Here is a 27,161-nt window from a genome sequence, read left to right on the forward strand (position 1 = left end):
AAATTAGACATGTCATATGTTGAAAATGCTCATGGCAAACAATCATTTTGCATTCCTGCAAATAAAATTGTTTTATACTGTAAGCTGGAGGCGAGTGTAACTTATTTTTGTAATAAAGTTTTTATTTTTTTTATGTGTCATTAATATAAATGTGTGTTAGTACAGAGATCTTCTGGTTAAAAACTTAGAATCGCACACATTTCAGTATGTTTACTTGTATTTACATAATTTTTAGAATAGTGGTTGCCAATAGCCTGTATGTTTCACATTAATTGATTTTTTTTTTTTTGTTATCTTAATAAACCATTTTAGTATGTTGTATGTCAATTACTGGGATAGCTGGGACATGAAGTGTAATTTAAAATTGTCAAGTATTCATTGGAATATGTAAATGTGCCTTGCCAGTTTTGAACTTTTAAGACAAAGTAAGTGAATGATGGTGAAATGAGTAGTCAATGCTTAAGAGACATTTGCTACCACAGTTTCGTGTACTGCCCTTGCTAAAGAAAAGTAACTTTTTCCTCAAATTTGAGCATAAAAGTATACAGTTGCGTTAGCTTCTGAATTTTCAAATCTAGTGATAGAACATTAGGCTTATGGAAAGTGGGTTTGCTAATTGTAGCCTTAAAGTATAATTTTGAATTTCAATGTAATCCTTGGTGCTGGTATTCCCAGTGCCAAGGAGTTTAAATGCTCCCTTCAAAGAGGTTGCCATGCCTACTGGCACTTTTACTGTCATACGGTTTTATAAGGAACACTGTCAAGATGTGGAAACCAATTTTGAACTTGCTATAAAATAAAAACACTGGGGGCTGTAGGAGAAGGCAGGTCCTCAGATTTCTTAATCTTGAAATCTCTCCATTGCTAAAAAACTTAAATCACTTGTGGGATCACAAGTGCTAGAGACTAGTTCTTGGTCTGGAAATGTCAGGGGGTGGGGTGGGCGGGGGGGGGGATAATATATTTATGGAATTGCAACAGTTGATGGAAGTGCATAAAAACATTGCTGTTGAGGCACCATGTGTGTTGAAATTGTGGATCATATCCTTAATTTCAACTCTGATAAAAGCATGGGGGGACTACTGTTTTTTTAAAAAAAAGGGGGAGCAAAATTGACAGGAAAGTGTTTTAATGGAGTGCGAGCAATGGTGAGTGAGCAAAATATTGAATCTTGACAGTGTTCCCTCTAATTATGAACTCAAGCCATTATAACTTTAAAAATTAAATATGATTTGCACTGTTCTGATATTGGTGCAGTTTTTTAGCAAAATGATCAGAAAACTAAATTGCATGTGGTGATGAATATTGTGGAAAAAATCAAAAAAATGTTATTTTCAAAGCTTTAAATTTGATTGTGTAAAGAAAAACCATTCATTATTAAGTGGAAATACTGGTGAGAATGGGCAAGTGCATATATACAACATCAGTCTGGTTGCACTTGGGTGTTGGTAAACTTGAAATGTTCTACAGCAATAATGCATCTCTTACGGGGTGCTTTGGTGACAAATGGCCATCTAAGTTCTTTTTGGCACGTTGAAAGCAAGTCTTGGCTTCATGTGTTATGCTGCCTCTGTTTATTCTCATAGGAGGCTTTTCTTTACTGAAACACCTGCAAAGGCTTGAGTGTAAGCTAGTGTAGTTCCTCATTGGTTTGTAATGTGTTCCTAAATTTTAAGTCTAGTTGAATTTAATGAGAAATCGGAAACTGCTGCTGCTTAACACTTCTGGTTTATAAACACTCCAATACACAGCTTTTTAAATTATACTCTTGGTTTAATATTCATTTTTCTTTGAAGGGTTTCATATATAGGACATAAAACTGTACTATTTTTTCTCTTCTTTTTTTTTTTTTTTTTATTTCTAAAGAGGAGATTTGTTATGACCCAGAACTTAAGTTTGTGTGTTTACTGTTGGAGGAAGGCTGTTATTACAGATACCAAGACCAGTTTCTGAATTTCTGTGTTTTACAGCTCTTGCCTAAATACTGTTTTATAACCTAAAATAAGGAATATTCCGCTCCTCTTGGGGGTGAGGGATATGACATAGTCTAAAATAAACTTAGCCTCCTCTGAAGGTAGGATTCCCAATGTAATATTTCAGGATAGAAAATATATATGGCTGCAACTTTTTTTCCCTTGTGCCTATGATAATTTTTCACAGGCTTAGCTTTTCTGTTCAGCCTAGCAGTTATTTGGATGCTTCCATACATCAGTGAGGGGAGACTTTTTTTTTTTAAAGAAATGAAACTGAAAGGCAACATGGACATATAAACACAGGTAACACTTTCTGAGATTAGTATGTTCAAATTGATACATTCCACAAAGGCTGTTACTGGCTCACTTGCTTTAGTGAAAACAGTGGAAAATGTGAATTGTTTAAAATGGAATAGCAAGTTTTGGAAGTAGGCAATGAGGCAATAAACTTGACAATGCAGTGTTCTGAGAATTGAAACCGGCAAGATTGGAGCTTGAGTTTGTGTTCACAGCCTGAAGCTTATGAATCCCAACGTTATGACTGGCTATGGTGGACTTAAAAGTTGTTCTTGGCCGAGTGTCTTGCTGAATTAACTCCAGCACCAGCACATGACATCTGTTGGCTGCGGCTAGCTAGTTGCATTAGTTGGGCAGAGGAAACACCAGATTGTGTTTTGTCATTTGCTCTGTCAGGGAAAAATGGTATGTGGCAACAGGAGAGGAAGTCGAGCTGAAGATTCCTTGATCCTTTATAGGGGGAGGGGGAGGAATAAATGATTGTTACTTCACAGCCATCTAGTGCAAACAAAGATAAAGCTTCCTAGGAACTCTGATGGTAAACTCTTTTCTGGGAGACTGATTTTTCATATAGTCATCTGGCCAGCACTTTGGAAGTGTTTAGTTATACTTGTGTTAAAAAATCCACAGGACAAAAGAGTGACTTTTCTGTGGTGCTCCTTTGCCTTGACTGTTACCATAGATAGATTTGTTGAAACATGCCACTAGGACTAGCTTGTTAGTTTACTTGGAATTTGGAGAGAGAGGTGATTGTCTCATGTAATGATATCTTTTGTCTTGGCAACATATAACTGGTTAGTAGTTCTTTTCACAAACTTGTATTTTTAAATGGCTAGTTCTTAAGTGGCTGTTGCACAGCTGAGCTCATCTATTGGGTTACATTGATGATTTACAGCTGTCTTCATGAAAGCTTCTTTAGATGGTCAGGCTTGCAGGTACCTGGTAAAAGCATTTAAAAAAAAAAAGCATCCGTGACCGTCAAGTAAAGACACAATCATAGTATGTAGGTAATAGGCAATTCAACTCGTCTTGGATGTTTAATGTTTGAATCACAAGCTACACCTCAGTTCAAAGAGCTGTTTCATTCCTGAATGTTCATGACACTTAGTGTTTACTCCAAACGCAACACTTAATTTCCTGACAGTCATTTGGGTAAAACTTGCAGTGTCAGAATCTGGATTCTCTCTAGTCTGAGAATGGTACATTTGGCTGATTAATGGTGACAGTTCATTATCTTTGTTTGCACAGTTAGTGTGACAATAGTTTTACTTGTTCTGGTCACTAACATGTAGAAAAGACATTGAATCTTACCGCTTATTTTCTTTGCACTAAGGAAGTTTCGAAACGTGTTCTTAGTTCTGCTACACAGCCAGTAGAATAGCCTATGCCATTTGACTGCACAGAAGATAATGGTAAGTAAAAATAGATGTTCTAGTACTTAAATGACTTGCAGTACCTAAAATCCCAACTTCAGTAGACTGTTTCAATAACTCTTTATCTGCAGTTATTAGCGAGATTGTAGGTTTTAACTCTGCGGTTTTAGTGTCCGCTTCAGTGCTAAGTGAATGTTGAGTATAATCTGGCTCTGTTTAATGTTTAATACTTTAGATCTAAAAATCTCTAAAATGTTTAATAGATAACTCGGTATGTGTTTTTAAACTGATGGGTTAGCAGTCATAGTAGTTTAAGGGATTTTCCATGAACACACCCACTCACTGAAAGCCAGGAACTGAATATATCCGGTCCTGAATTCCTGGTTCCAGCTGTAGCATTTCTAGTATTCTGCCATCTAGAGTAACATTTTTTCAGTTGGTTTTTTTTTTGGGGGGGGGGGGGTTCCCCTCTTTAGTGGGATAAAGAATGCACCTGATGTTGTCACTAGTAGGGGTTGTTGAAAAAACTGTATTACTAAGCACAGCCAATTCAGGACTAAAAAGCTGCTTCTGTGAGAATTCAACAAAGGCAATTTTATAAATAATCCCATTAGTAAATTAGGGCTTTTCTTAAGGTGCAATTTCAGCGTACTTAAGAACCAAGCTCTGTATTACAAAACACTAGCGAGAGCTAGCCTAAAATAAATCATAATTAATCTTTTAGTAATGCAAATTATCACAGTTGGAAGGTGATTTTAATCTTTAATATTAAGCATTTAAGATGACACACAAAAAATACGTAGTCCCTGCATCTGAAAAAGTTGAAGTGGCTATTAAAGGGCTGTTCTTGTTTCAGGTTGTGGTCAAAGGCCTCTTTTGGATAGTGCAGTGACGCCTTTTTTTCTTCCAGTGCCAACAGTTGTTCTAACAAGTTCACCTGTTTCCAATCCACAGTTTTTAACAGAATTTGTGAGTTTTGTATGTGTGGTTATGTTGGTATTTTTAGCAGAATACAAACCTCCAGTGACAATCACTGGTCTGTATGTGAGTAGTATTTTCACCAAGAAGTGACCAATATGTAACTTCGACCTAATCTAGCGTAGTGAATCTGTCCTTTATTTATATTACTTACACTTCTACAGAAGTATGTTAGTTGACACTTCCTTTTGAATGAATGGGATGCTTAAAAGCTACTTTGAAGAAAACCACAGCATGTAGATCGTTAAAATCTGACAGAACTTGCAAATGAAGAAATGTGCTGGAGCTTTCTTGCTAACGGAAGCCTAGACTTGTGTATAAAGGCAGGGGGAAACGCGGTAACTTCTGTCAGTGGGAATTCTGAAGGTACCACGAGCTTCAGGTGGCTTTTAATTTATAACAGTGAGTACAGTGGAAGCTGGATTAATGTAGTGGAGTAATCTCTGCTGCCTGTTCCACTACGTTTTCATAATGCTAACAGCCTCTCAGCAAATTTAAAAAGATCCCATTATGGGATTAACTTGTGAGATTGATTTTTCAGTTAAAATTACAAGGATCTGAAAGTACTTAAATCCATTGGATTTAAAGTAACGTCCTTGCACGTGTGTGGTGCTTTGCAACTTGGTTTTGCATAGACAGGATCTTACAATGGGAATGGTGTAATAAATGGCAGTGTATTTTTTTTAAATGGTGTAAGGATCTGAAATACACAGTTTGGTTTGTTGATGTTCTGAGCCATTCAGGTGGTCGTGTTTCTGTCCAAGAAAGCAGTCTTAATATCTGTATGGCATGAACTGATCAGTAAGTCTCAGACCCAACAATTGCTTCTTGGAAGTAGTTGGTGTTTTTTTAGGTTAACTGTGGAGATCGGTGTGGATTTCCAATAGGAAGTACAGGGTTTTGTTTTCTTCATAGCAGTATCTAAACTTTCACAGTTCGTTGCACTCAGTGTAACACTTCAAAAAAGTAGAGCTTGCATTGAGAAATTAGTGAGGAGGAGTATACAGATTAATGGTGAAAAAGCATTGCCAACTAAATTTTTGGATAGTGAAGGCTCCTGGCTTGCAGTGTGCTTTGAAGTGTATCGCCACACAGGTACAAATGGCACTGAGGTAAATCGGGTAGTGATCACATCTCAGCAGAGTTAGCTCAGACTGCCTTCAGTGATGGCCTGTACTAAAGCAGATTATTTCATAGCGAAGTATGCTAAAGGGCTTCTGTACTTTTAATGTGGAGTTAGTAAAGAACTACTAGGATAGTAACTGCAGTGCATCTGCAGGTAGATGACAATCCACTCTGATTTTTGTGGTCTCTGGAAGAACAGGAGACAGTCATATATAGTGCATTTTAAGCCTTCTCTTAATCTTCTAAATCCTTTTGAAGAAAAAACTTTTTCTGCTTTTATACAAGAAGATGAAAAACTGTAAGGTTCAATCCGATATGCAGCTTAAAGATACAAGGACCCGTTAACTTAGCAATTCTGATTTTTAAGATCAGGTGACTGAGCGTAGAGCCCAGTAATCAAGGCATGCATTTTAGAATCATGGTGATTTCTTGATTCTGTGAAGAAAGGCCAAATTGATTTTAGAATCCTTGTATCTAGCAAAAATGCATATATTGTAAAGAAACCCAACACTACTTTCCCCCCCCCCCCCCCCCCCCCCCCTTATCTCCAGAAGGTGTTTAGGAGAGGACTTTAATATGCAGCACACTTTCTAAGGGCATGCAGGTTAAATAGAGATAGGTGTTGAATTCTTAGATATGGGGCAAGTGAGATGAATGTGATAATCTTTTAACTTCTGCCTATGTCACATGTTTAAAATGATGTAGAGGCATCTCAGGTTTCACAAACTAAAATGGTGTTTGATGTTTAGTTTAAAAAAGGATAGATCTGTCTTGACTTGGACATCTTGAAAGGCGAAACGTCTCCCTGTGAAAAGAAAAACTTAAAGGGTCTTCTGTAAATATCTTCTTTTTCTTTTTTTTAAAGCACTGATGACAACCAGGGAAGTTCCTTCTCAGAGGAACACAAAGGAGTGTATTTGTCTTGTATTTAAAAGATTAACATAGGAGTGATAGAATCACAAACACTGCTTGCTTGGGAAACCTCTTAACAAAGCATAATCTTGTTTGCTCCCTGAGAAAACATAAGGTGATGGAACAGCTGGGAAAAGAAATTGCTTGCCTGTGAGCACAAGATGGCCATTAGATGTGCTGGCAAGTTTGTAGTCTGGGGTTAAAGGCGAAATAGCCAGAGAAAGAACCTGGCAAACCACAACTTCTGACAACTTCATTTAGCTGTGCTACAGCTTTGTAGGATCTTACCTGCTATTAATCGGTCTGTCCTTTTCCTGTGAAAGGTGGGTATACTTTAAGCCAGGCACCATCTAGCAGCCACAGCACGATGTGAAGGGAATGTCAGGTGATGGATCTTGCCCAGATTCAAACATCAGGTGGAAAGCAGACACAGGGTCCTTGGATTACATGTGAAAAGGTAAGAAGATCCTGTCCTGGCTGTCGTAATCACTGGGGCAGCTTACCTATTTGGTAGAAATTCCAGAATAGAAGTGTCTGGAAGTATCCCTGAAAGGGAGGAGGTTTTGAATACAGCAAAGTACAAAAATGGTGAAGAAACCCCGTTACTATGCCTAAACGTCCTGTTCTGAGAGGCAAGTGATACCTTAGAGCTGCTCTTTGTAAACCTGCTGTTCAGAAATGATGCACTAATAGTCTCAGCCCCAGGGCGGCGAAAGCCAGTCTTGATTGTCTGATACATGTTCCAAAGATGGATCTTTTTTTTCAGTGTACGTGAGGAGTTCTTGCATCTCTCTACTGGTATAACATTTGCCACTCACTGCCCTTAATAATCCCTTAAAGGGTTGACAGAAGTAGCATAATTGAGAAAAACTTTTTAATAGGGCTTGATGATACCTCCTAATTGAGTGATGCTTGAGGGAATGTGTTCCTAGCAAAGCTTGCATGTGAAGTCTTGATTTGAGTGCTGCTTAATGCAGGGGACAAAGTGAGAATAGGTGTTCCACATGTAAAGCTGGGGTGAATCAATGCCAGCCTAGCAGCCCCTTGGCAGATTTCAAATTTGGGATGGGCCCAAAGAGCTCCAGAGTACACCAGCTTCTTGTACAGAGTTGCATATTTATCTGGAAGAGTGTGCAATACAAGCCCAGCATCCTGAGAGGGAGAAGTGGCTGATCACTTCTTGGGACTAGGCCGGGACTTTTTGTCAAAGACCTGGTTGTGCAGGTTGCCTGAATACATGTATCCTACACGGGAGGTGGCCTTCGTATGCTTAGAAATGAAGGTATTTACAATGAACGGTATGTGTTTGGAAGCGGACATCTGGGACCTCAAGAGATGAGAAGGAGGTAGGAGCCTGTATGAAGGCTGCTGAATTTTGAAGATGTTGAGTTTCCTCAAGTCTAGGCTAGAGCTTGCGTGTCTTAATAGAAGAAAATACACTTCCCTTAATGAACAAAAGGAATTTTATTCCAAGGCTGTCAAATTTAAAAGCCTGTGTCAGACCATAAGGTATGAGAAGGCTGAAGAAGGAATGTGGGAAGGTAGAATATACTTGCCAAAGTTTAGTTTGCTGGGATGGTCTCTCTTTACCGAGTTAAGCATTGGTAAGGCTTTGTATCTTGTTCATCAGCACTGAGGATACACAGGAGTATTTGTTTTTATAGACAGCTTTCAGTGGGGAAAAGTTGTCATTTTCTCTGCAGGTGAGCACGGTGTGCAGCATCTCTGAAGACCCAGTGGGAGATGGGAACGTTCCAGACTCTAGAAGTAATGTGAAGTGAGCATCCAGTGGAGATCGGTGCATGTTCTAAGTTCTTGGTGAAACTCAGGTGAGCAGCTTTGAATTAACACCTTGGACTAAATGCACTAACTCCATGTCTTCCTCCTGCCAAAACTGCTCTTCTAGATAATAACATGACTTCGGTTTTCTTTCTTTTCCTGGCTTTTAACTATTTCCCTTGGGCTTCAGGGAAGAAGAGAGTCATTACTGTATAGGTAGCTGACTTCTCCAGACCCAACAAACAACTGAAGGAGAAAATGCAGAGGAGAAGCACAGCTGGGCATTGGTCCCCACTGTTGTGGTCCAGGAGAACACCAGATACACAGGCTTTTCAGAACAGAGACTGACTGGTATTCCAAGTTTCCTGACCGTATTTCAGATTCTGTGATGATACATCCCAGAAACACACTGGATGTAGACAATACACCACAGTATGGCGATAGGTTAGTTTACCATATTCAAGCTGAATGGTGATCAGTGGAGAGCTAACTACTTGTCCTAGGTTTTGGGATTCCTACATGGGCTGCTAGGAAGCTGGATGACACTAGAGAATCCTCTCTCCATTTTGATATCTTCTGAAGCGAAATCTGCTTTCTCAAGGAAAAAACCTTTTTCTTCCCTCTTGTATCTGAACTGTACTGAACCCGCCTTGAGGTCTTCAGGTTTATCCGAGGACCGCCAGTTCTGTGTGTTGTGCCGTGAGCTAGCCTATGTGCATCTGTTGAAATCCCAAAGACCTCAGTCTTCCCTTGGAACTTTGGCCAGGGGCAGATTGGGGAAGGAACACTACATACTGGATGTACTTGAGATTAGACTAGAGGACTCGGATTCTTAAGGGGAAGAAAATGTTATTCCTTACAGATTGATGTGAAAGATGGTAAGCTGATACTCAAAATGCCCCTTTATTAATATATACTTTAAAATATGTATCTGTGAAAGAGGAAAAACTTCATGTCTAGCATTTTAAAGTTTCTTTTGTACTTCTGTAGAACAACAAAGGTAAGCCAGGTACCTTATACAGTAGCAAGTCGTTCAGTCGCAAATCAGAAACTGATTTAGGAAGCTTCAGAATAGCGAGTGTTAATAATAGTCCCCCGTACAGTATCAGACCTTACTAGCTCCAGTGCCTTTCCTAGCTAGAATACTAGTTACTTAAATGGAACATAAAAAGCAAAGCAAAACTTGTAAGTAATGGAGTTTTGCTTAAATTAGCTAAGTCTTCCAAATAGTCCTTGTTTCTTGATTTCACAATTTCTGCCTTTTCCAGACAGCTCAAAGTCCTCTTACCTGCCTAAGCATGCACTCTCCTTCCCCAAAGGACACTTTAGGGTAAACCACTGTGCAAGTGGCAAGTCTGCACCATAACCGGGAACTGCATTTGCAGAACATCTGGAGGAATCACAAGTAACTGTTCTTCACTACTCTGGAAGAGAGACCATGGCTTTCTGTCCTGCCAAGGTACGTCTGCTGATAGGCCCACGGAGCGATCGTCTGCTTTTACAGAAGCACCATTAATGGCAGTGCTAGAGGTGAAGTATATAATAATACATGACTTTCCTGTGAAAATGTGTCAGCATTTGGGGTGGGTGGTGGTGGTGGGGAGGTTTGGTGTACTTTCCATGTACCTTCAGGAACTTAGGCAGCTGTCTGATAAAGATAGATAGCATTGATCAGTTGTGAGCTGTAAAAAAGGTTGCAGATCTTGTTACTGAGTCCCACTTCTTAAATTCTCTCATTAAAACTGTCATATTCCTCTTGTAGTGGAGCTTTACCATGCAGCTATATGCTCTGATTATACCACTAAATAAGTAATACAGGCAAGCTGCCCGTGTGCTTTAAAAAAAAAACCCAAATCTTGTCCTTAATGTATGAGGAGGAATAGCCCTCTGTTCAGGCTGTGTCATTCACTGCATTCTACCTGTTAGAATAAATCAGATTATTTTTTTGCTTTTGTCATATATTCAGTATTCTTGCTAGGGGAATGTAGCATTTATGTCCTGTTGCTTTCTATTTTCTTTAACCTTTCTGAAAATGCCTGAAATTTTGCTGTACATCATTTAAATGGAGGAAAATGTCAGATTGATTCCATACATCCTCTGCCAACAAATGGTAAACAAAACAATATCCTGGTTACGCAGCTGGTTCTGTAACAATTCCCGTAAGTGTTTGATGAAACACTTTTAACTGAAGCACAAGTAACTTTTTGAGGGTGATAATTAATGTTGTTTAACTCTTACCCTGCACTGCTTTTACATACTTCATGTCAGAGAAACGGGCTGCTTGAACTAAAAATACCTCCCTGGAATTCTGACCTGACAAAAATACTTGAGGCATTTACTGCTGTATCCACAGAAGCTAAAGCAACGGGCTTCAGGATACCAGCTCACTAGTCACCAAAAATACCTCCTAACAGATCTCATCACTATTTATGGGTTTACCTGATTGTTATCAGGACATAACAATGGACATTCTAGCATCAGTAGAAAGCTTTCTCTGATACAAGCTGGCTTACAACAGCAGCCGTTTAGTTACAGTTAGTTGGAGTTCTGTGTGTTGATTAGAACTTCTTGAGTATGTGGAGATTCAGGTCAGGATTTTTTTCACTTCTAAGGTGGAGAAAACCAATCCATCAAAAACTTGAGCTGTGTTCAAATGAGGAAAAAAGGATCGTAAGTCTTCATAGTCCACAAAATAGTAATACTGAGGTGGGGCAACAAATAGTTAAGCAACAATTCAAGAAGACACTAGTTCTACGAATAAACATAATTTTGAATGCCATTTTGTTGAACAGTTTTGTTCCCCCTGTTGCATCCTGTCCTTAACTTCAGCACTACAAAACAGAAGATAATAAAATTGGAAAAGGATAGGGAGAACAACAAAGATGGTAAAAGGTACCAAAGTGCTTTCGTGAAGAAAACTCGTTGGAGCAGGAATCTTCATTTTGGAAAAGACAGTTTGCTCAGGTAGCCAGAGTATTTTTGATAAACTGATAAGGAGCAATTGTGCTGAGTAGGGAATGATTTTTCACCATGTCTTATAAAATACTAAATGAAACACGTGTGTTTGGAGAGCTCTACCTTCACACACAAGCATAAGTGGTGGAACTCCCTGCTGCATGATTTTGTGGAAGTTCATGGCTGCTCAAAAAGGAACTTGCAGCTTAGGATAAAAAAATCATTTCTCAGGATATCCCCAAGGTTGTGAATAGGAGTAAAAGAATGTTACAGGAAAGTATCCTTGCTATGCTTTTATGACTTCTTCCTAGGTAGGTGTACCCCGATGGCCATCATCACAAACAGAAAGCTCACCTAGATGAACCTTTGGTGATTCAGTACAGCTCTTCTACAAATCCATCAAGTATCCATGTTAAAAACTACACTAGCTTTAAATTCTACAGGTCTCATCATAGTTATGAGGTGTAAGGTGCTACAACACTTCGCAATGATTTAACAGAAACGCATGTCATCTTATAAGGATTTTCTTGACACTTTTAATTCAGCTGAAACAAAGGAACGTGGCTCAAGTTCCTCCTCAGACTCCCTACCTGAAAATTTCCCTTATTGACCTCAGAGTTGGTCAGTGGAAATTCCCTTCAGGACCCAATGTAGCTGTTTTCACAAAGTGTGTATCTTAGGGCAGGGTTTTTGTTATCCCCATAGTAAGTAAACAGCTTAATTTTTAATTTAGATGGAGCTCTTAAGTATGTCCTATGGCATTAACTATGGTACGGCTCCTGATTTCTTTCACTGACTTTTTCTTACAAATTCTTAACATTGAGCCAGCTTTCCCAGCCCTCCCTCCCTGATCAGCCTAGGTTTCTAAAAGAGATTGTTTTCTAGATCTTTCCCCTGCACATACCAACCAATTCAGCTACCTCATTTAATACTCGATTAAGGTGCATATCCTTTGCTCAGGTGAACTAATATAAAATTTCCATAGACTACACCTTTGCTAGATGTTGCCACAAACCTAATACTAATTTCTTTTAAGCATTTTTCAAATATCTGCTGTATAGGTCTCATGCCTCCCTTCATGTATATTCTCTAATGGTGTGTTTTGCTGTGTTGGTTTTGGTCTTTTGTTTGTTTTTAATTTTGCAGACTTTTGTTTCTTACTGTTGGTAGTCATCTTCTACACTCATGGTGCAACTTTCTGCTCTATATGCTTCTCTTTTAATGTCCCATGAACTAGTTCATGACAGGACAAATTATTTTCATCTCTAATACCTGAATTCTCTCCAGTAGCTAGTCCATGAGGAATGAATTCAGAAGATTTCTTTTCATGTAAACAATGTGAAGAAAAGCTCTGTATATATACTAGTGTTGCTCTGACCCTTTTTACTTTCTCTTGAGAATTACAAGTTCCTCAAGGCAAAACTGCCTCTGACACGCTGGGTTGTTTTTTTTTTTTCTTCTTCTTCCCAGTGGTACATTTTCCCAAATGGACCTTGCTTGTCCCAGTGAAATTCTAGTACGTTCAGCACTCCTCAGCACCCCTCTGGTTTGCCCAGCAGAAGTAATGATGAATTTTGAGTCACCTTTTAGAATTGAAACCCCTTAGCCCTTCCCCTTCAACTTCAGTTGCCTACTGAATCTGTTTCTAAACAAACTACATTACACAGATTTAAAACTTATGGCAGTTGGCAATTAATTCTTCCACAATTGTGGAGATCAGTGATCTTTTGAGAAGTATGTTGTGCATTTTTGATTATTTTTTTTTTTTAAACTATTTCTTCCTTCCACTTGCCACTTTGCTGCTTACTGTTCTGGAGCAGCTGAGCTCCCCCATTCTTCTAGAAGACAACTTGTGTGGGACTTTATCCAGGAATCCAAGCCCCTGTTGCTGTATCCAACAGGTATTTGGCCCCAGGTTATTATTTCCTCATCCAGTCTGCTTTCATCGTACAATACTGAGAGTCAGTCCAGGAGGCAATTTTAAGAACCTGCACCAGCCACTGGCAGCACACATCCCCATACAGCTGACCAGTACAGGTCTCTGTGGGTGCTACAGGGAGCTGACTGCCATTGCCATAAGTCGGACTATTAGCAGTATATTAATAAGACAAATGAATGTGACACTTTTTATAACAGTCAAGCTAATTTTGTCTACCTAAGTGCTAATAATTACCCTTCTACCCAAAACAAACCAGAAATCTGTATCAAATAGATTCTACTTTTTCCCCAAAGTTTCAGTGTTCCTTTAATCCAGAAGGGCCAAGAAGTGCTGTTAAATACCAATTTTCACCTTAGTTTTTTTTTGCATACAACTGAATTCTCTTACAAGTAAGGTTTGAAGGTGAAAATCAAGTCTGAAGTGCCTAGTAATGCTTAATTTTCTTGGGATCTGAGTTACCAGCTTCGGTTTCACTTCTTTATTTAAGCTTAGCTATTTGCTAAATATTTTAAAGTTTTCTTCTAAATGGCTGAAGATAAAGGTTAATATGAAGAAGCCTTATATTTAAACTTATGGAAGGGGCCTGCAAAAATGATGAGGGACTTGTGGGAAATAATTCATAAAGGAAAACTAATTCCTTGGCTAAATGTGAAGGATTACATTATCCTGGGACAGCTATCCCTGAAAAGTGTGTAATGCCTTGAAAAGAGCAAAAGCATACTTGCAGAGTAAATGAAATGCAGTCAGCTAGTGAGAATCTGTGTCTTACGGTCTGCTGCCTAGTTTGTTAAAACAAGCATGTTTCTTAAGCAAAAAAAAAAAAAAGGCACTTTGGTAAATATAATCTCTGCCTTGTAACTGATACTAGTCAGCTAACAAATGTAGCTTTATATTTTGAGTTATGTTGAAGATCTACACTAACACATTTTTTTGAATGCTAGAATATGCAATCCTCTGTTGCTCTTAAATTAAAAATACGGAGAACGGACTCCGTAAGATGACTTGTACGATCAGTAAAAGATCCTTTCACATTTTAAATATTAGAATAAAATTCAGCTTTCCAGAATAACTCGGTCCTGACCATGTTGCTTGAGAGCCCATCTGCAGATGAATGTTTTCCCCTTCAGTTCTCCAGTTAACACGAGAACCTTAAGTTCTGCGAAAGAAGAAAGACTTGCTGTTGTTGGGGAATGGATGAAGTTTCTCGCATAAAATGAACAGAATCTTGAAAAGCTTGCTGTTGTCAATATTTCACCTTTGTTCTTGCATGCTTTGTGTTGGAAAAAACCCCTGCACTGTGTCTTTCAGTGTAGCAGAACAATCTGAGTAGTCACAGGGGCAAGGGTACAGAGGGTGACGGGCAATGCTAATACTGTTTGAAGCAGAGCAGGATGGGATGAAGCAGGTGGTTGTAGCGTCGTAAAGTCTGTGAATTGAAGGAAATTACAGTTTCTCAAATGGTAAGGTACACTTAGTGCTAAATGTGACTGTGGAGATTCTACACTACATAAACATAATCCTGAAGAGTGAAGCTACAGATCAAAATAACTTAAACCAGAGTAGAGAACACAAATAGAAGCAGGAGTTAAACTGTTGCTGCTGGTTTGCTGTGCAAGTCACTTCCCGTGTTACAGATACGTGATGCTACGAGATCTTTATGAAATATTTTAAGAATTATTTTAACAGTTACTGCTTAGCAAAAACATTGCAAACTGAATCATACTAAAAATCACAAGCAGTAAAGCTGAGGATGAAGTAAGCAAGTAAGTAGCAAAAAAAATTTCCTCTGAGCAGACTGCACGAAGATTTTCTGTGTGTATGCATCTTATTTTTTTCTAGCAGAAAATGTGGACTGACATGAAATAATACTGTGCAGATGCTCTTAAAGAAATTCAAGCTGACTCTGGGCTTTTGCCAAGCTCTCTGAGAAAGGTCAACATACTGAAGACAAACTGCAGCATTCCACCTGCTGTAGAGGTTAAGGGAAGTGTTGCATAAAATGACAAAACATCTGAGCAAAGATTATGACAGCTATTTTCAGCTTTTGGTTTCTAGATACTGACTTACCTTCCAAATACTGACTTTTCCTTAACAGCATTGTTGTGGGGTTTTCACTGAAGATTTGTAAACCCGACTTTTCTGAACAGAAGTATTTCATGTGCGTTTAGGTGCCCTTTGCCCAAATGTGCCTGTGTGGGGCTAATGCAAACTACTTCTCCAAAGTAAAAGCAGGCACTTCTCTTTGAGCAGGTCTTTTTGGTATTTGCAGCTCAGAATCCCCTCTAGGAGATTTCCCAGAAGCTGTTCTAAGCACTTTTATTTTGTCCGTTGGAGTAAACTTCCCATACCCGGTAGTGTCATATTAACTAACTTTTGAGCTTGCCAAGACTGAGTAACTACAGTCACTGAAAGCATTCAGACAGTTTGAAAGGTTGTGGCTCGTGCTGTACCTGAAGGAGTTATTCATGTGAAGTTAGCTTTGAATTCTTCTCACTAGCAATAAACTGCGTTCCAGGGTTAGTATAGCTCCAATGTCTTAACTTCGTAGGTGTACTGATGTTATGGAGGGCTCTGTTAAAATTGCCTACCCCGTTCCTTTTCTTTACAAGCAATTAGTAAGTTTTGCGACAGGTTTATATGGTTTTAGTATCCTAGTCAACTGGACGGTTTAGTTTGGTCATCATCTAAATATAGAGCGTTTAATCAGACGTAGCACTTTCTGGCTGCTCGGCCCAGGGAGCCCCTGTTGCCCGCAACCTAAGTATTTATAACTAGGTACGCTTTCTGTCATCAGAGATCTTCTATTTACAGGGCTTAGCACAGTATGTGACACAGCAGAGCTCCAAATGCCACCCGAGCGCGTCACCGGCGGGCTGCGGGGCGGCTCTCGGGGAGCCCGGCGCTGCCCCGGCTCCGGCCGGGCTCGGCCCTGCTCCGCTCCCCCCGCGCCCCTCGGAGCGCCGCTCCTCCCCGCCAGCCGCCGCCGGGCCCGCCCCGCGCCCCCCGCAGGCCTCGGGGCGCTCCGGCTCCAGCGAGGCGGCGGCTCGCCGCGGCCGCCCGCCCCCGCCCCGCCCCTGCCGCCTCGGCGACACCCGCCTCCCCCGAGCTGCGGCGCCGGACGGGGGGGGAAGGCGGGGCGGGAGCGCCCGGCCCGGCAGCCGCACCGCGCTCGTGGCCCGCGGGCCGGGGCGCCTCACCCACCTCCCGCCGCCGCCACGTCGGGCTGCCCCCCGCCAACAACATGGCGGCCGCCGGCCCGCCTGGCGCCGGCGCTGCCGTCACGTGCCCGCCGTCACGTGCCGCGGGGGCCGGAAGCGGCGCGGGCCGGAAGCGGCGCGGCCCGGCATCCCCTGCGGCCCGGCCGGCCCCGCGCGGGGGCAGCGGCCGCCATGGGCTGGCTGCGGGCGGCCGGGCAGCGGCTGCGGCAGCGGGCGCGGGGCGCCGAGGTGCTGCGGGAGGTCTGCCGGCAGTACCCGCTCTTCTGCTGCCTGCTGCTGGGGCTGGGCGCCGCCACTCTCCTCCTCAACCGGTAACCGGCCGGGCGGGCTGGGGCGGGCCGGGCCGGGGTGGCGCCGCCGCACCGTGCCGGGCCGTGATGTCGCCTTCTGTTTGTCTGTAAGGTACCTGCATGTCCTCATGATCTTCTGGTCGTTCGTGGCTGGCGTCGTCACCTTCTACTGCTCGCTGGGACCGGATTCCCTGTTGCCCAACATTCTTTTTACAATAAAGTATAAACCCAAGGTAAATATGCCTGTTAACGTTCTTTGAATTTGGTACGAATTTATACTGGGCTGCAATTCCTGTGTAACTCTGGCTGCTTTCGCAAGTGCACCTGTCAGTACGGCTGGTATTCACTGACATGCCTATTTAGAGGCAAAACCACAATGATTGAGACTTTGGATTCTTCATACGTTTCTGCATAGCCCCGTCAGATCTCTATATAGCTGTGAAGCCCGCTGGGCAGGGCGTTCATGGATGCTGTTTGATGTTTCACTCATTTTTCAGTGTTGGCACCTGAGTAGCAAGTAGTTGAGAAATTACATAGTTGTATTCTCTTTTATCAAGTTTGGGTTTTTTTTCCCTAGTGATCCTTTAACTTTGGCAAGCCAGTGCCAAGTCCTCTTTGCTGATTGTAATCAAACCAGAAAGTAGTGCTGTGTTTCAAAGAAAAAAAACCCCAAACCAATAAAACATTCCCAAAGGAGATAACTTAAATGTTAAACTTAAATTTTTAAAATTAAAATTAAATTTTAATTAAAACTTAAAATGTTTTAATGTAGAATTTTATAGGACTAAGAATGTTATAGTTGCAATAGCTCAATTCTGCGAGCAAGGTAATTTTGCAGAGAAGCCAGCTGGTCTGTTACTAGACCAGCAGATTTATGGAGACATGACTGGAGATGTGAAAGGGTATCTACCTGCTCAAACTTGATTTTAGTGGAAGCAGTTTTTCTGTTTTGTTGTTTTGTCTCATACCATGCCTCGTTATCTTGTTTTCTTGCTGGAGGAACAACTTTGTCTTTATGCTGTTCAGTTTTCTGTGGCTGTATAAGATGAAATTCATGAATGTATCAACATATTAAGAGAGTAATCATTTCAAAGAGTGTAAACTTGTCCAAATATCTTCTAGCAATTAGAATTGCCGGAGCTATTTCCCCACGGCCATAGTTGTGCTGTATGTGGCAAGGTGAAATGCAAGAGGCACAGGTAAATTAAATACGTGGCACCGGTAAGCTTAGTATTTCTTATATTTTGCATGTAGCCGTAGGAAGCTTTCTATGAAATACTGTTGCATCAACTTTTCCATTCTCTCCTGCAGACCTACTTTGCTTCTGGAAAATTATCAGCCATGGCTGGATCTGAAAGTGCCTTCCAAGGTTGATGCATCACTCTCAGAGGTAATTGCTGCGTCGTTTTCTTAGTGCCTTGAAATTCATTGAGTTTTTATCATGTATGTCTTAGACCTATTAATTCTGGTTCAATAGATAGTTCAGATGTGCTTCCTGTGTATGTTAGCTTGTTTCTGTAAAATTCAAAGCAGAAGAACATATACTGGGAGCAGAGAGGCGAGATGGCCTGCTTGTTAATGCAATCATGACTGTTCTGTAGTAACATGCATAGAAGAAACATCTATGTAAACTGGGAAGTACATGGGAAAGAACATTTATAACTGGATGTGTCCAATTCTGAGAAAGTTAAGGATTTCAGTCTGCCTAGTATTTTGAAGTGGAGGTTAAGGGATTATTTGCTCCAGCTACAAATTTTTTGTAATGAAGATGGTAATTTCATGGTAGCTGATTTCACATTATCAGACAAAGCTGTAACAAAATCTGTCTAAAAAAGAAATTAGTAGATTTACTGAAAGAATAGCATAAACACCTGTTTTTCAAGATGGCTGTAAATCAGGAGTTTTGTTTTGTTCTTTTCTCTTTAAGAAGAGCTATCCAAAGAGCCATTGTTCTTTGGGTTTGTTTTTTTTTTCTTAATTGGTAATTGATGAAATATATTGGCAGCTAAATAAATAATATTTTCTCCTTTTTTAAAGCTAGGAAAATATGCAAGCACATCTGTAGCTTTATGTCCATTTATTTAGAATTGGAACTTTGAGGTTCTGTGGTAGGAGGATGAACAATTGGCCTGTCAGAAGTGAGAAGATTCTTGCATGTCAGCTCTTGCAATTAACAACATGGTGTGTGAAGTAAAAGCTGCGTGCAGTTATGGTATAAGCTAACACTTCAATTCAGCTGTGCGTGATGGTCTCCTGGGCACAGCCCACAGCAAGAGTAGCTAAAGAGTGAAAACCTTAAGGGAAGGGAGGGTTGGACAGTTGAGAATGTTTTTAAAAAAACCACAGATAACAACTTGTTGACTTCCTTTGGTTTAACGCAGTAACTTCCTCTGCAATTTCGGAAGCTAGCATTTATTCTTTTAAACTTACTTAAATCTATTATTTTTTTAAAATAAGTTTGGGCTTAAGTGTATTAAAATATTAATATTGCTGAATATATAATTTTAATAGGTTTATTGTTTTAACCTCCTGTTTTAATAATAGAATGGAAAATAAACGCTTTATGCATGTAGTATTTTTGGAATTTTGGGCGGCAAATAGCTGACGCATTTTACCAGAGGGTGTGGTAAATGCTGAAGAACCAGAAATTTTCCTGTTTAGCTTAAATGGGAATTTAATGCTAGAAAAGTTCTTTGTATTATGTCATTCATAAGAGATACTAGTAGATACCATAACTATATTCTCAGACTGATCGTTAAAATGTGTTGCTACACATTGGCGTTTCGTATTTGATTGTTGTTGCTGTAGTTCTGCTTTTACCAAAGTGGTGTGGACTGTTCTTTGCTGGTTTTTTTTTTACTTCAGTGACAGGTCCCTGGCCCCGCTTTATGTAGTGATACAGACAGCTTTTGTACATCTGTGCCGTGTTTCTCATTCTTTTCTTTGGGTGCTTAACTAGAGGGAAGTGCCAGACCCAGGTTCTGTGCCTTGCTGGGGCAGTGAGCCAGGGTAATCATCTTTGATGGACCCAAACAAGCCGTCTGTTTGATACACCATTTTCACCCGTGTAGGATACTGTTTGGAGTGAAAAATCTCATTGCCTTGTTCCCTCTTGTAGCTATTGTGTACTGGTTAAAAGGGTAGTGGGGGTGCTACCGACACTGGATTATTCCTCTTGACCATCTGCTCTGGGGATGCAGTGTGTAATGTGTGTCTGGAATTGGATAGCCTGCTTTAGGTTGGAAGGAGAGGCTGCTCTTACTTTCTTTTGTGGGTTGGTCATACGTTAGAGGGAAGCTGATACGGTGAGAATTAAGATTAATGAGATTCTAAAGAAGTGCAGAGTGCAACCTGCTTCTGAAAAGCAGATTCTTCAAGTACTTGGAATAATTCTGGGATTTTTTTATTCTGGATTAGTTTTTCTAGTTCTTCCTTTTCAGGTTGAAGAATTTTGGCAATGTTCTCATTTCCAAGTGTTTCTAATTTGAATCAGTTGTATAGTCTTTAAGCTTGTGTTTTCAAGTGCTTGCAGAACAATTTAATACACATTCAAATCAGGAGGAATGTGAGTTGTTCTCACAAGTATGGATTTTTCTCTTGGATTCTGATGACAATTTGTCTCACTTTGCAAATTCTTAATGTTTTACAACCTTGTTTTGGTTATCTAGCTGCTGCACATGGTTTAAAACAGTAAGAAAAGCCTGTGCTTGGACTTTCTTCCCCCGCTCATTTATGTTTATTATTATAGTTGAACTCTAAATTGCCTCAACCACGCATCTATCAGTATTTGATAGTTTGGGCTGTATTCTGTGTGAGAATAGTGCAGTGACCTAAGTGTAATTTTATTTCCTATTTCTAATCCATTGGGCTCTATGTTAGTTTCCCCAGCGTTTCCTTTCTTTGTGAGTTAGGATGCGATATCTGTTGGCCAGTTTTATGTTGTGTATAATTTTGGGTGCTACAGATTGTATAAGGGAGAATTGAATTCTATTATTCAGTTAATGAACTCAGCTCTTTCCCTACCATCTCATTTTTGCTGTGTGAGGGATGATTGCAAGTCAAATCTGGAAAGCTGCTCTGCTACTCTTGATCAGCGTCATGAAAGAAATGCCTTACTGGATCAAGGTGCTGTCTGTTGATTCTCACAAACCTTTCTTTAGTTTGACTTGGTTATGGGACCAGAATTTTATCTCTTGTCTTTTTTTTTTTTTTAATTTATTTTCTAAAAGTAAGATACAGACAAATGCATGACAAGACATCAGTTATTGTCTGAACGTGCTCTTTGCCAGTCTTAAACTCTTGCAGCAGCGTAGTGGCCTGCATGCTTTTTTATTAGGAATCTCTTGTTCTACCCTCAGAAAGTTGCCTTAGCTATCTAGTTGTGCTGTCTTCTAAGGCTTTTAAGATTGCTTTTGTGGTTTGCTTATCATATCCTTGCTCCTTTCCAGTCTACCTGAGCCTGGTAGTTCTGACCTATTACTGAATTGCTCATTACTCAGCTTTGTAGTTCCTCCTCCTGACAACTGGGGTCTGTTCTATGGCAGTCCAGAGAAAGCTTGTTCAGCAGCAAAGAATGACAAGCGCACAGTGTCGTAGTGCATGCTAGAACATAATTTCTCTTTGTTTTTTCTTCAGCTGCTGCTTACAGTGCTACCTGCTGCCTTTGGTTTTACACTCGCAATCTCTTACCAATTCAAAACTGCTTACGCATAGTAGAACCAGTAATTTTGTAAAATACTTGAAAAGTAGGTAGGCTTTACCTGAAATGACTCATCGTTTGTATTTAAAACCAGAGAATAACACTTTACAGACAAGGAAATTGCTTATCGTTAGCTGCCATTCTTTGAGGTGTCTGATCTACTCTGTTGGCATGTGTTCGTAGCGTGAGTAGTTGAGCTTGAATAATATTGTTGGTGTTGCTAGAATGGAAGTGGATACACGTACCCTGCTTTTGTAGTGCTTTATTCAGTGGATGGTGTGACAGGTTTATTTCTGACTTGCAGAAGCACACTGATGCAGTCTGGAAGGCTCATAGGGTTCGTGGGAAGGCTGTATGCTCTGAACTCCAGTTACTGGCAGTCAATGACCTGTTATTACTTGAGTGCTTGTGTTTTGCAGTGTGGATGATTTCACGCTGGAGCACTCTTTTAGCTTCTGTACAGCACCTTGGTGTGATGGAGACTGTGTAGATAACTTGAGTTCTAGTAGAATGTGCCTTGGCCTGCGATATCAGGACCAGTGATACGTGGACTTCAACTGCATTCTGGGTTAGTTTTCTGTCTCTGTGCGTGCTGCTTCTGGGTCTTCTGCTAGTGGGTTTATCTGTATGGCATTGTCCTGTGGAAACATTACCATAAACCCCTTACTTACAGTGTGACTGTGGAAGTGGAAGATAACAAGAGAAGCACTGGCAAATGTTCATGGGGTAAATCTTGAAGAAACCTTATCCAGAGTGCGATGGGTCATCAGGTCTTGTGTCTTCCCTGCCTTCCTTGCTGATGTAATAACCACAGGAGGATGATTCTCTGAACGGTGTGTGTTTGGCGTAGCTAGCAGGAAGAATGAGATTTCTCACTGTTGGAAACAATTCTAGTGGCTTTAGAAGCCTCTGGACTGTAGGCAAGCAAGTTATGTTAGCATCTGAGGACCTGGAACTGCAGCAACACGCACTGAAAGCCTGATGGACAGGCTGTTGGTTCCAAAGTAGTAGTCATGGTTAAAGAAAGCTCTTTCAAGAGGAGTGTGCTGTGCTCCCTTTGAGCACATGGTCTTGTGCTCGAAGGCTGTCCAAGCGGAAGATGTCATTGCTCTTGATGAGGAGGCACATTGTGAAAGTGGAGGAAGAAAGAAAAGGGATCCTTTAATAGATCACAGAATCATTTATATTGGAAAAGACCTTTAAGATCATCAAGTCCAGCTGTTAACCTTGCGCTGCCCAGTCCACCACTAAACCATGTCCCCAAGCACCACATCTACACGTCTTTTGAATACCTCCAGGGATGGTGACTCCACCACTTCCCTGGACAGCCTGTTCCAATGTGATGCACAGTATGGATTTTTCTGCAGGCTTTTGTTTTTGAGAGGCACTTTTTTTGAAGAGTCTGCAGTTTGGGCCCTGAAAGAGGTTTGTTTTGGTAGAAACTCTGCATGAACAAAAATAATGTTGCAGTCAGTACATGCAAGAGTGACATTTCTATGGAATAAATCGGTGGGTTATGTACTGGCAGTGCTGTGGAAGGCATCAGGGGAATTGTTCTGAGTAGTCTGATCTGTTGCTCTTAAGGTCAATGGTCTGTGTTTGCTGACTGGAGCTGGATGCCATCTCCCTCCTGTTGTCTGAAGATTAACTTCCAAACTAGATTCTCTGGGATTTCTTGATCTTTTCTGGACTGGGAAGTAAAGCATGTGTTGTGATCTCCCGCCACCCCTCCACTCCACTTTTAATGGAAATACGAGATTTTGAGGGATCACACAATATTTAGCCTATCCATCCATCATCAACACATGATCATATTACATTTTCAAGATCTAATACTGCTATGGCACATAAGGGTAGGAGAAAAGTCATTGTTGGCTTTTGTTTGGTGCACAACACAGACATCTAAAGTTATCCCAAACTGGGAAACATCCTTGTAGAGAGAGGGTGAGGGGAGGGCTCAATATTTCTCTTTCACCCTTAAAAACGAAGAGAGGAAAATAACTGAAATGGATAAATTGGAAAAGAGAGAGTATCTTACCAAATTTGAGTAGGTGATATTCTTTGTAATGAAGAGAGGAAAAAGACTTTTCATCAGCTGCTCAAGTCTGAGGAATTGAGAGGAATTTAAAAGGCTATAGTGTGCATTTTATTGGGTGTGCTTTTATAATAATGGGTAGAACAATGGCATGTAGTGCCCTAAAGGCAGTATATATTTAGTAAGTCTTGAATTCTTGCCGTGCATTACACTGTGAATGAGTGTAGCAGCAAATCTCTTAAGAAGAATAATACTTATTTTCATAAATGACACTTGTACATCAACTGCTACATTCAGCTTTCCTTCCAAACAGATTTTACATTTTTCTTTGAATGCGGTAGCTTCTTTTGCAAAACTTTCCTTCTGTAGAATATGGCACGGCAGCCTCACGTAGCAACATACGTATTCTCTCTTAGTACCCCGATCAGCATTGATGCTGCTGGGAACAAAGTGATCTCTAAAGCAGTCACTCAAATTAAGGGATACCTCGTGACAGGAGAGGGTAGTATGGACTGTATCTTGGGCTTCTAGTGAAGGAGGAGAGATCCTCCTTCCTTTTCCTTCTTTGTGTTTTGTTTTTTTTTCCTCAGCACTGCCTGATGTTTCCCCTTCCCTTCAGAAGTTTTCTTTTTGCTAATCACGGTGCAAGGACTGTGACAGTTACTTGAAACTTTGTGTAGGTGTAAGGAGAGATGTCAGAGCTGCAGTCTCGCTAGCAGTACACCTTGTGCCCCATCGATTGAACAGGGACTGTTGCCTCCTCTGCCTCCCTCCCTTCTGTGATGTTGAAAGCCAAGCTGGACCAGGGCGTGCCTGTGACATGGCTGCAACAGCACCGGTTCTTCCTGATTAACCCAGGTTTTCTGGCATGGGAAAGGCAACTACAGTTTTGACCTATGAAGAATAGATTTGACGGGAAGGATGGAAAAGCTTCTCCTACAGAGATGCACGTAGGTGGCGTATACAGGGGCTAGGAACAGGAGGGAGAAGGCCATGAGGATACATGTAGGACAAGAACTTTGGGAAGTGCTCCAGCTGGGACTTCAGGAGATGGCTGGACCATAAAGCAGGCTTTGTTGAAAGCTGTGGTGCAGGATGTGGAGAAAGAAGAATGACTTTCCTAGGAATTGCTTTTTAGGATTCTTCTTTTGCTTTCTTTGTGAGCGGTGAGCGTACAGGATTGACTGTCCCACTTTGAGGGTGGGAGAGAGCTGGAAAAGGGAGGTGTGTTTGGATAAAAACAGGTGGAGATGTGTATAAGTGTAGGATGGGTAGCTGTGCCTGTGGGACACTCCACACTACATCAGAAAAGAACAAGGACTGATCGGAAAAATTGGGAAAGGGCTGTTTGAGGTAAGATGACATTTTTCATAGCATTTGCCTCACAGAGTGGCCACGGCACTGTGCTTCGTGTTGTCGGTAGTAAGAGTGGCAGCTGTTTCACATTGATAGCAGGTTAAACCACCACTTTGTTGCAATTTGCCCAAAGTACTGATTATTATGCAAAATTATTGATCTCACAATAGGATTGCAATGTACACGTTTGTATGTTAAAGTTTTATGATGTATGAATTATGTTCTTTGAGTTTTGGAAGGTGTGCTTTTGCCTCTTCTAACAAGGATTTATGGTAATTTGTTTTGTAACGTGGTTGTCTTTGTTCTGCACAGGTGCTTGAGTTGGTGCTGGAAAACTTCATTTATCCATGGTACAGGTATGAGCTTTACCTAAAAGTTAACTGGTTTTGACTCTCAAATATTTGTCAAACTGTTTAAGAAATAGTCACCTGAAAATAAACATTTCTGTTTCTTTAGTAAAAGTGCATATATAAAGCATACTTTTAAGTGCTACAGTTTCACCATTTTATTGTCTCTTAGCAGAGTAGAACAACAGGTCTTGTAATAATTTGGGCACGGTAGAGGTGGTTCTGAAATTTTATTTCATCCTGAAACCACTTTTAGATTATTCATTTTTATATGTTAATTTTCTGATAACTCAGAAGTACATATGGCTTTATTAATTTATTAAATTTATTTAAAAAATTATTAAAATTTGTGTAAAAGCTCAGACACCCCCCCAAATTTATTTCCAGATAGAAGCATACTGATCTTTCATATTGCTTAAAAAAAATTAAAATCACTTTACAATTTTTTGAAAACAAAAATTCCGCTTTTGATTAATATAGAGAAGGTGTTTTGAACACGTTGTGGCCATCTTCTTGCAGAACATCTGATGTGAGTGGTTACGCTGAGCTGAATAGAGTAGTACTGTGTAAATAATTTTAAAACAGTGTATAAAGGAAAACTTGTGCTAATTCTTTTTTGGTTTTTTTGCCTTGTTCCTTTAATATTAGTTAGTGTTTCAGAATGCTTTGCAAGAAGATACAAAAAATATTTTTACTTGATTGTGCTTGGCATTAATGTGTTAAAACACAATTTTGCCTTAATTCTGACTTTGACTTTTTTCATTGGATGGAAATGTTTAGTTTTGTGCTAAAAGAAATTGCAACTTTTTTTTTTTCTTTTACGCCGTTTTTTTCTCTGTCTCTCTGGGATCTAAAACTTTCTGGGCAGATGATTTTGCCTGATTGGTTTTTAATTGTGGCTGATAACTGCATCTCTCGTGTCTACCTTTATATGATTAATACGCTGAAGTATAGAACTTAACTGCCTACGAAAACAGCAGAGGGAGCTTTAGCACCGTGTATTGTGAATGATCAAGTTGAAAAATTCAAGGTTTTTAGCTTTCAAATAGAGAAGACTAGAGCGTGTTCCGTTGAGCTGTCTGATAAAGTAACAAATGTAAGGGAACCAACTTTTGTATTTCATAATTTGACATTAGGTGGTTTTGGCTGGTGGAAGGTGTCTTCAGTGTCTTTGTTTTGGACTGACAAGGAAACTTGAATTCCACGTATTACTTACATCTCTGATGCTCAAGACAGTGGAAGTCTGGAATACATTGTATGGTGGGGACAGTAATAGGCAGTGCAAAACATCATTGTTATGCAGCTAGCCAGCCTAGGTTCTGCTCTGTCTTGCCCTCAGGTGAGCTGTATAGATGCTCCTACACTATCTCTAGTTTTACGTGGCTGTACCTCTGGATTTTGAACTGGCTCCATAAATTCACACCGCGCTGATCAGATCTAATAAGCTTTCCATGAACCTGAAGTATTGGGAGTTCAGCGAGCTATAATGCAGTTCTGCAGGACACAACTTGGTCCTGGAAGGCTTGCTGGTTTCAGTGTAACAGTAGTAGTGTCAGATCTGGTTTCACTCCCTCTAGACATTTAGGTGTTTCTGTGCTTTCCTGTATTTCCAGCGACAGTCGTGCAGGGAGGCTTGAACTGTTTGTGTGTGGCCGTTTGAGGTCTGTCTCATAGAGCATGTGAGTTCTGACGTCTTCTGCTTAGGTGTACCTACACTGTTTGCATAGCTCAGCTCGCCCTGGAGAAAGAACTCTTGCATTCGTGGAATGTTTCTACTGAGCTAACAAACCTTACTGACTTTAGATAACTTTTCACAGAGCCAAATCAGAAGCCTTTGCATCCAGACTACCCTTACGTATCAGTGTGGGTAACCACCAGCAGGCAA

The 27,161-nt window shown here is 40.5% G+C and overlaps 2 protein-coding genes and 1 long non-coding RNA gene across 8 annotated transcripts in view; 2 read left to right on the forward strand and 1 right to left on the reverse strand.

Moving 5' to 3' along the window:
- LOC121090796 (synaptotagmin binding cytoplasmic RNA interacting protein) overlaps positions 1-83 on the forward strand; it is a 25,090-nt gene extending 25,007 nt beyond the window's left edge. For all 4 annotated transcript variants that reach the window (XM_040599559.1, XM_040599555.1, XM_040599556.1 and 1 more), the window contains exon 12: positions 1-83. This exon is cut by the window's left edge. The gene's annotated coding sequence lies outside the window, so the exon portion shown is untranslated.
- A 4,025-nt stretch (positions 84-4,108) lies between these two features.
- Positions 4,109-16,623, reverse strand: LOC121090798. 2 transcript variants are annotated; one of them, XR_005828727.1, is made up of 2 exons: positions 16,533-16,623; positions 4,109-14,757 (listed from the first exon to the last, which is right to left on the reverse strand). It is a non-coding gene; the product is annotated as an uncharacterized LOC121090798 (long non-coding RNA). The 2 variants fall into 2 exon arrangements; XR_005828726.1 differs by having other exon boundaries at positions 15,399-16,613.
- Positions 16,624-16,689: 66 nt separating this feature from the next.
- SNX14 (sorting nexin 14) overlaps positions 16,690-27,161 on the forward strand; it is a 55,112-nt gene continuing 44,640 nt past the window's right edge. For both annotated transcript variants that reach the window (XM_040599553.1, XM_040599554.1), the window contains exons 1-5: positions 16,690-16,860; positions 16,952-17,072; positions 17,962-18,038; positions 18,151-18,229; positions 25,242-25,285. In XM_040599553.1, the coding sequence (XP_040455487.1) occupies positions 16,721-16,860; positions 16,952-17,072; positions 17,962-18,038; positions 18,151-18,229; positions 25,242-25,285 (461 nt within the window). In that variant the 5' untranslated portion in view covers positions 16,690-16,720. The remainder of the gene's footprint in view (positions 16,861-16,951; positions 17,073-17,961; positions 18,039-18,150; positions 18,230-25,241; positions 25,286-27,161) is intronic.

This window comes from Falco naumanni, chromosome 6, assembly GCF_017639655.2.
Source record: "Falco naumanni isolate bFalNau1 chromosome 6, bFalNau1.pat, whole genome shotgun sequence".
Taxonomy (NCBI): Eukaryota; Metazoa; Chordata; class Aves; order Falconiformes; family Falconidae; genus Falco; species Falco naumanni.